General features: G+C 45.1%; 1 protein-coding gene across 1 annotated transcript in view; it reads right to left on the bottom strand.

Annotated features, from left to right (window-relative positions):
* Nucleotides 1–354: 354 nt before the first annotated feature.
* The window catches only part of c1qtnf6b (C1q and TNF related 6b), a 10,750-nt gene continuing 1,500 nt past the window's right edge, over nt 355–9,604 (bottom strand). The window contains exons 2-3 of the mRNA XM_072682826.1: nt 5,128–5,328; nt 355–899 (exon numbers count right to left, since the gene is read on the bottom strand). Coding sequence (XP_072538927.1) covers nt 355–899; nt 5,128–5,320 — 738 coding nt within the window. The 5' untranslated portion in view covers nt 5,321–5,328. The remainder of the gene's footprint in view (nt 900–5,127; nt 5,329–9,604) is intronic.

The raw sequence follows: 9,604 nt of genomic DNA, 5'->3' as shown, positions 1-9,604 counted from the left end.
TCTGTACATCTCCTAAGTTTCACGCGTTGATAAGTTAGCGAGGCCGCTCTGCAGCCAACCGAATCTATGCAAAAAAATATGATAGCCTTCTGAGGCTTTTCCCCAAAACTAAATATTAACCAACAAGAGGTTGAAAAAGGTCAAAGGAATAATTCTGTCAACCCTGTTCAGCACCAATATGTTCATATAATCATTGCAGCTAAATGTACCTAATGAAAGACATAGTATGGTATTGTTTGCATCTTCTCCAGAGAACACCATCCACACACATCTTCCCTGAGAGAACCTGAAAGAAACCTTAATCCACGTTTGGATGTTTGGTAGAACGATATTGCTGGAGGCTGAGAAGAGCTCCTAAGAAGTAGGAGCCACCAGATAGCCGTTGAAGGTGATGTAGATGTCCACGTCGTCACTGTAGATGGCGTTCTCGCGCTCGCGCTTGTAGAGGCGCACCCAGACCTCGTCGTTGAGCTCCAGGTTCAGCATGACGCTCTGGCTCTGCATGATGGAGCGGTCACTGGGCTGGGTGTAGAGGATCACCTGCTCCTGCTCGTTGTGCATCATGTGCAGGTACGTCTCCTTGAAGTTCCAGGTGTGGATGTTGATGTTGAAAAAGTAGACGCCCGGCACGTAGCAGTAGAACTTGCCCTTGAACATGTTGAAGTGTCCAGCGAGGTTCACGAAGACGGTGTCGAAGAGCATCGCCTGGTAGTAATCCACGCTGTGGAGAGCCTTCCGGCGGCCCACTGAGAAGGCTGAGTGCTGGGTCTTGCAGGGGTCTCCAGGGGCTCCCGCCTGGCCTTTGCTGCCCTTAGTGCCCATAGCCCCTCTTGAGCCTGGAGGACCATCTGCACCTGCTTTACCAGGAGTGCCCCTCTCGCCTCGATCTCCTTTATCTCCTGCAAAGGAAGAACGGAGGAAGGAATGAATGAATGAAAGCATGAATCCGTGCATGGACGGCTGGTTGATGGGGTGAATGTGAGAGGGAGTGATTGAAAGAATGGCAACAGATCGACATTATGGTCTGTTTCTTCTCTATTCTGATTTCTTTGTCTTCGTTCCCTTAAACAGTTGTAAAAGGCCATGAGAAGCGTCCTGTGTTCAGTAAAGATAAGAGCGATCTAGCCTCTTTTACTAGCCTCATTTTAAAGGGTTCAGGTTGATCTGTATTATGTCTGAACAGACTCTGTTATTGTTGCCACACTCGGCTGTTCCAGTTAACCCCAGGATGGCTTTAGCTAAGCTCTCAGTAAGCACACACTGTCTGTGGAGCAGGTCTGAAAGAAGCCTAGCACGCTGCTCCTGTAATCTCTGAACGCGAGCAAACAGAACACACATGCTGCCGCTTGTAGTTTACTGCCACATAGGCAGGTTTCCTGCCAGATCCGTGTGCCTCTAGAGCCTGCTATTGCCTTTCAGGGCGAATTCCACTGAACTGCTTCAGTTTCTCGAACTAGAAAAGCAAGGAGAAGATGAATTCTGTGGTGGTTTTGCAGAGGGCTGAGGTTATGGTCACTGATGTGCAGCTTTTTCCACTGTAGTGGAGGCTGTTCACATTCTTGAACTGTTATCCACAATGTGGACATACTGGGCAGGGGAGGGGGGGGGGTGGTGGTCTGTGTGGTGTGTAGATTTGGTTGTGCACTGAAAACAATGAAGTTCCATCAGAAAGCCTCATATTTCAAAAATGGAGAACCAGTTCTACTAGTGCTATAACTGCGCTGTTCTACTGTGCAATTCTACTGGTTCTATACCTGAACTGTTCTACTGTGCAGTTCTACTGGTGCTATACCTGAACTGTTCTACTGATACTATACCTGAACTGTTCCACTGTGCAGTTCTACTGGTGCTATACCTGAACTGTTCTACTGATACTATACCTGAACTGTTCCACTGTGCAGTTCTACTGGTGCTTTACCCAAACTGTTCTACTGTACAGTTCTACTGGTGCTATACCTGCGCTGTTCTACTGGTTCTATACCTGCACTGTTCTACTGTGCAGTTCTACTGGTGCTATACCTGAACTGTTCTACTGATACTATACCTGAACTGTTCCACTGGTTCTATACCTGAACTGTTATACTGTGCAGTTCTACTGGTTCTATACCTGCACTGTTCTACTGTACAATTCTCCTGATCTTATACCAGAACTGTTCCACTGTGCAGTTCTACTGGTTCTATACCTGAACTGTTCTACTGATACTATACCTGAACTGTTCTACTGTGCAGTTCTACTGGTTCTATACCTGCACTGTTCTACTGTACAGTTCTCCTGATCTTATACCAGAACTGTTCTACTGTGCAGTTCTACTGGTTCTATACCTGAACTGTTCCACTGTGCAATTCCACTGGTTCTATACCTGAACTGTTATACTGTGCAGTTCTACTGATTCTATACCTGCACTGTTCTACTGTACAGTTCTCCTGATCTTATACCAGAACTGTTCTACTGTGCAGTTCTACTGGTTCTATACCTGAACTGTTCCACTGTGCAATTCCACTGGTTCTATACCTGAACTGTTCTACTGTGCAGTTCTACTGGTTCTATACCTGAACTGTTCTACTGATACTATACCTGAACTGTTCCACTGTGCAGTTCTCCTGGTACTATACCTGAACTGTTCCACTGTGCAGTTCTCCTGGTGCTATACCTGAACTGTTCCACTGTGCAGTTCTACTGGTGCTATACCTGAACTGTTCTACTGTGCAGTTCTACTGGTACTATACCTGAACTGTTCCACTGTGCAGTTCTACTGGTGCTATACCTGAACTGTTCCACTGTGCAGTTCTACTGGTGCTATACCTGAACTGTTCTACTGTGCAGTTCTACTGGTGCTATACCTGAACTGTTCCACTGTGCAGTTCTACTGGTGCTATACCTGAACTGTTCCACTGTGCAGTTCTACTGGTGCTATACCTGAACTGTTCCACTGTGCAGTTCTACTGGTGCTTTACCTGAACTGTTCTACTGTGCAGTTCTACTGGTACTATACCTGAACTGTTCCACTGTGCAGTTCTCCTGGTGCTATACCTAAACTGTTCCACTGTGCAGTTCTACTGGTGCTATACCTGAACTGTTCCACTGTGCAGTTCTACTGGTGCTATACCTGAACTGTTCCACTGTGCAGTTCTACTGGTGCTATACCTGAACTGTTCTACTGTGCAGTTCTACTGGTACTATACCTGAACTGTTCCACTGTGCAGTTCTCCTGGTGCTATACCTGCACCGTTCAAAATATCACCTTCATTAGTCATTAGTCAGAGTCATTAGAATCATTATTTATAAATGATTAAATAAAACTACCTAAAAAATGTGTTTCCTCTATAATATTGACCTACATAATACACCAGATTAAATATGTCCTTAATGTTAATAAAACAACAAAAATGTCTACTGTGATTGTTTGAATGTGAGGGAATGAGAGAGAGAGCGAGGAGAGGGAAGAAAGAGTGAGTTTGTTTGGGGTCATTTCTGGGTTACGCCTGCTGGAGGACCTCCTCTGTTCCTCCCAGATCTAAGATTGCAAATTAAACAATAAATGACACATGGTCTGATCTCCTGAGAGCTTTAATTAGACACATACACAGTGCTGAAGACTGTCACTGTCCATGTGTTATTAGACAAATACTTTTTACCTAAATTATCTGGATCTATTTAGATGGGAGACGCCACATAGCCACAGTGTAGATGAACCAGTGGGGGGTTTTAACTAGGCTAGGAATCCAGCATATCAGCAGCAACAGCATCACTGACAGGCCAGGATTTCAGGAGGATACTTTACATTCCAGTATGACAACCGTGGGATGCATAACAGCTACAGGGGGGTTGGGATGGCCTATGTCAATCCATTTCTGAAGCCAGGACCCCCCAAGTTCTTTGGTAACTCTCCACATATGATCAGCACACATATATGACATGGTTGCATGGATTAGAAACACAATGTTGCACGTGGCTCAATTTTGTCCAGTGAGGTTGTTTTAATCAGTCCTACTGTTACAATATAACGATCAGCCATAACATTAACACCACCTACTCAACACTTAGTAGGTACCCTTTTGCCTTTACTACTTACAGTATCTGAGCATTCATGACATGGACCCCACAAGACCTCTAAAGGTGGTCTATTGAATCTGGCATTTAATACATTAGCAGAAGTCCTGTAAGTTGTGAAGTGGCACATCAGTGAGCCTTGGGTGCCAATGACCTTGTCGCCAGGTCAAAGGTGGTTCCTTTCTCGGACGGACCACCTGCCTAATGTTTTGGAGATGTTCTGAACCAGTTGTCTATTCCCATTACATATTATTTCCAGTTTGGTTCTTGTCAAAGTATCTCAGATACTTACGCTTCCAACACACCATCACCTTCGAGTACTGACTGTTCACTTGCTGCCTACTATGTAGATTCACCCCTTTGACGGACATATGCCAGTGTAGATGAGATAATCAATGCTTTTCACCTCATCTGTCAGTGTTGCTAATGCTATGGCTGATCGGTGTACTTGCTCTGTTCTACTGTGCACTAAAACCTTCATTGAAAGGTCTAGAGGAAAGCCTTCAGCCTTTCAGCTTCACAAGTTGTCAAATAACAGCTAATCAAGCCTGATGTATCTTAGAAATGAGAGCAATAGACTGATGAAGTGAAAATTGAGCTTTAGGGCTGCAATAAGTATTGCTGTATTGTGTGTTTGGGGGCGGGGAGGTGCAGAACCTCTCATGAAAAGAACACCTTTCCAACTGTTAAACATGGTGGTGGAGCAATCATGCTTTGGGCTTGTGCTGCAGCCAGTGGCACAGGGAACAGTTCACTGATAGAGGGAAGGAAGGATGCAATTAAACACCAGCAAATTCTGGTTGAATATCGGTGGGTAGACCTTAAAGGGAACAGCGAATGCAAGACGACCCAAAAATCTCACAGAACTAGAAGCTTTTTGTGAGGAAAAATGGGTGAAAATACCCTGAACAAGACCCAGAAAGTTTCAATCTGTGATACTTTCACAAAAAAAAGAAGTCCTATAAGTGTATTCTTGATGTCATACGGATTTATCTGCCACATCAAAGCAAACTGTTTCCAAACATTTGACTTCCAGTATAAACAGGCTGTACTGTGCAATGCACTGTATGGCTTACCTTTGAGAATGGTCATGTTAATGAAGGTGCGAACCTCCGGTGCCTGATAGGCCACGGGGCGGGAGGACGAGCCAAGCGGCGGCTCCAGGTGATCACAGCACCTGCGGCAGTATTTGGGAGGCGACCGGGAGGGGGAGGGGACAGACGCCACCAGTGGGAGGAGCAACAGCACAGGCAGAAGGAATCCAGACATGACCGCACCTGGAGAGAGAGAGAAAGAAAGATAGGGAGATAAAACCACAGAGCGACGGGGAGAGTGCTGGGAGAAATGAAAGAGAGAGGGAAGACGGGGCGGGGGGTGTTTGGGTAAATCTTTCATGAGGTAGTGAGGGAAAGCAATGAACTTTCTGTTGATAATGGCTGCTCTCTGCGCTGGCGGAGCTTCAGGCTAATTGTAGCAGATGCTTGGCTAATATGTATTCATTAGGAATGGCCCATTGCAAATAAATCAGGCTCCGTCCAATAACATCATTAACTGCAACTCCTCCAGACCTCGGAGAGACAGCGCGAGCAAATTACAGCCAAGCATTCAATATCCCGGATCTGCTGTTGCCTTGTTATCCACTCACTGACTCTGACAACTAATGAAGAGACTCCCAGTCGAGGCTGAAGCTTGTGTTTCCAAAATGGTCATTTTACAGTAGAAGGGGAACAAAAGGGGTTAGTGTAATTTACACGATATGGACAAAAGTATTGGGACACCTGCTCATTCATCGTTTCTTCCAAAAAGGAGCTTCATCTGCTTTTGTTAGAGTTACTGTCTCTACTGTCCAGTAAAGAAGGCTTTCAGGATTTGCAGGATTTGCAGGATTGCAGTCAGCGACAAGAGCTTTAGTGAGGTCAGGATGTTGGAAGATCACCACACCAACACCACCACCACTAGGCAGCATGGTGCCAATAGGTTTATGTGTATCTGCTCCAGCCAGTCCTATTCTATTGGCAGTACTTCTTCTGTACAGGGACTAGACAAGCTGTGTATGGTGTGTGCAGTTGCACATCTGTGCCAGTCAGCAATGGATGCAACTTAGGGTAGCTCAATGCATTCATTGGAAGGGGTGTCCACAAACATTTGGATGAATATAGTGTATGTTGTTGGTTTTAGGTCATGGTGTTAAGTAACCAAAATTCAACATCTGGGGGTTGGGGGTTGATGTCAAGCCAATGTTTTGACGCAAATTTTAATTAGTTATGCCACCAGCTGACAGTAGTTGTCGGTATCTTGGCAACGCCATGACGCGTTGCTGACTTTGAAGTGCACCTCAAGCGTGATTCGGTTGTAGGTACCTTCATCACAACGCTGCCTTCTAAGTTACTAATGTATGAGACAGAATAGACAGCAAGGCATCGAGGCATCAAGGCTTCCGTTTTGGACATGGCCCTTATAGGTCCCTTATAAAGAACCTATGTTGTAGTAGAAGTAGAGCTGGTCAATATGATGATATTTTATTGTATCGTAATTAATTTTGTTATCGTGATAACAATATGCTTTTCTATCGGGGAGACTAATCACTGTATTCAGTCTGGGAGAGTATCTGAATAGTAGTTTATAAGAATCTGTCGCTACTGATGTTTTCAGTCTGTGATTATATATGTATTGTAAGAAATATCGTGTATCACAAAAAAAATTAAATATCGTGATATAGTATTTTTACCGTATCGTCCAGCCCTAGTATGAAGAACCTTTAAACTGGTAGAGAACCCTTACATCAACTTCTCAGTAAATACTGAAATTTGCTGTAAAATCACAAATCACAGTAAATACGGTCGGCAGCTTAAGTGGAACGTAACTCGGTCATTTTATGGAAAACTCAAGACCACCTCAAATGAACCTGGATCTCCAGCTGTCCAGTAAGACCAGCTTCATACTCAACACCCCTCCTCCAGGCGCATGGCAGAGACCAATGCCCCTACGTGCTGGAAATAGTAGTATTTGTATAGTAATTGCATTTAAGTTGCCGTAAATCTCTCTCTTTCTCTCTCTCTCTCTCTCTCTCTCTCTCTAGAGACTGGATCCCAAAGTGGCCCCTGAGGGGTGTCTGGTCACCGGCTGGTGATTTGAGAAAGGCCAGAGCGAGAGGTAAAACTGTGAGGGTGATGTCTTTTGACAAGAGCAGAAAAAGGGGTCAAATTTTGGTGACTATAATAAACAAACTGGAGAGTGAGCGAGGAGACGAGGAAAAGAGAAAGAGAGGTAGAGAAACACAGGGAGAAAAATCATAGAGAGAGAGAGAGAGAGGCCTTGGCACTGTGAGCTGTGTTGTTTTTGGCAGTAGTGCTTCTTGCTGCTTGTTCAGTCAGCCTCACTCTTTACATAACACACACACACACACACACACACTCACACACTCGTTCTACCTGTTGTTGTTGTTATACACCTTATGAGTTCTAGCAAAACAGCTATTAATTACACTGCATGTCCAAATATTTGTGGACACCCTTTCAAATGAATGCATTCACCTACTTTAATTAGTACTTAGGTTGCACCCATTGCTGACACAGGTGTGCAAATGCAAACACACACTCACTCACTTGCTTGTCTGGTGCCTATATAGAAGTACTGCCAATAGAATAGGACTCTGGGGCAGATAAACATGAACTGCCTAAAGCCATTTGCAGGTAAGAGGGGTATAAAGCCCCCAGCATTGAGCTGTGGAGCAGTGGGTGAACTGTTTTCTCTGGAGTGATGGATGAAGCTCCATCCAGGGCTATTCTGATGAGTTGGGGTGGTGATCCTCCAACATGGCAAGGCTGAAAAATCTATACAAACCCATCAGAGAGAGCCTAGTTCCAGCCCACCCTGGAACACCATGGAAGACCGCAGAAAACAACTGTGGTGGAATTTTTTTCCATGGTGAGGAAAAAGTCCCTTCACAATAGTAAATACAGAGGGTTGTAAACCACTGAGAAGCCTCAAAAAACAAGAAGACAGGATTAGAGATTGCCAAGAAACTCTACAGTATGCATGGTTGTAGAGGCATCTTGGCTTAGAGGCATCTTTTGGATACCTAGCCCATACACACTAGCGTATTTTCTAGCTAGGGGTATTTTCTGAGTGATCAGTGAAGCACTTTTGTAAGTTGTTGTGGAGAAGAGCGTCTGCCAGACGTCTTCAAGAGGTTTTTAGTAGTTCTGATAGCACGTCGGCTGGGTTTTGAAACTGCAGGACTGTTCACACCGCTAATTTCCAGCCCACGCCCATTTCCTGGGGCAGTGTGACCATATACCATATACTATCTCCTGTTTTGAAACCTGGCGCTGCCCCGTACGACTCCCCTAATCGTAACCCTAATCAACGCTTCCTCCATGTTGGCTCAAAAACAGCAGTTCACCAATGTTGAACCAAGGATTTCGGCCTGTTACTCTGCTGGAACTCAACCATACAACCATAACCACCAAGTAACACACTCCATCCAGAGAAGACTTACATGACCTCAACACTGCTGTGTCAGCGCTATGAATGATATTAGGCCTGCTCTGGCATCTGCTGCGTATGTGAATGCAGATGCTTTAACATTGGCATTTAACTTGATCTTGCTTGCCATGCCAGTAGTATCGGGATTAAAGTGTGATTAACCTGTATCAAACCTGTCAGAGAGCACAAAGGTGGAGTCCTCTGTATCCAAATAAACACTGTTATAGTTGTGGAGAACTCTGAGAGGACCAGTTTAACCCTGTAGGTACTCATTTACCTCCACTGTGGAACCTGTCCTCAAGGCACCCTGGCCCTGGCCTCCCCACACGCTAATCATAGAGGTTTGTGAGAAAGGTATAATTCCTCCTAATGCAGGGATCGCCAGCCTCCAGACCGGCCTCTTGATCAGCCAATAGTAAGACCAGTAGTGAGGATTGTAGGCACTTTAAGGGCTGAGTGCTGTCTACAAAGCATGGCATGCAGTTCAAGCCTTCAGCTCACCAAATATATCTTAGCTGAACTGCATCTCGGGGGGGAGGGCTATACAGTCTTTTGATTTCTGGCCAAAGCATCAAAGCATGATAAGCAAACCCTACAGTCTGAATTTGTTACCACAGAGTAAAGATCTGAAGTGTGAGAACTTCCAGGGACTTTCCAAGAGCTCCCTTTGTTCTCATATCTCTTTTAGTGTTGCAAAGTTAGTCTTGGACATGTGGAGAAGGAGGGGGAGGGGCAACTTAGGGGCCTAAAACATTAGGACATTGTCCTGACCCTTTTGGTTATCCAACGTCAGACCCTACATTCCCAAAACTCCTTTGGAGCTGTGGACGAGCTGTGTTCTCTGGAATGATGGTTGGTGCTCCTTCCAGTACTTTTGGGATGAGTTGGGGAGTTGTCCATCATCCTCTTTACACAACAAGCAATAGTCACGTTAGCCTACATTCACGCAGGAGTCTGTATCTCGCGTGAAGACCTCAGCTACTTTGATGTGGTACAAATCCTTATGCCTACACGACTGGGACGTGGCATCTCTACACTGGTCACAGTGCTGGGCACCCAGGGTTG

This window comes from Salminus brasiliensis, chromosome 7 (genome assembly GCF_030463535.1).
Source record: "Salminus brasiliensis chromosome 7, fSalBra1.hap2, whole genome shotgun sequence".
NCBI lineage: Eukaryota > Metazoa > Chordata > Actinopteri > Characiformes > Bryconidae > Salminus > Salminus brasiliensis.
This window is presented reverse-complemented; position numbering and strand designations above follow the sequence as displayed.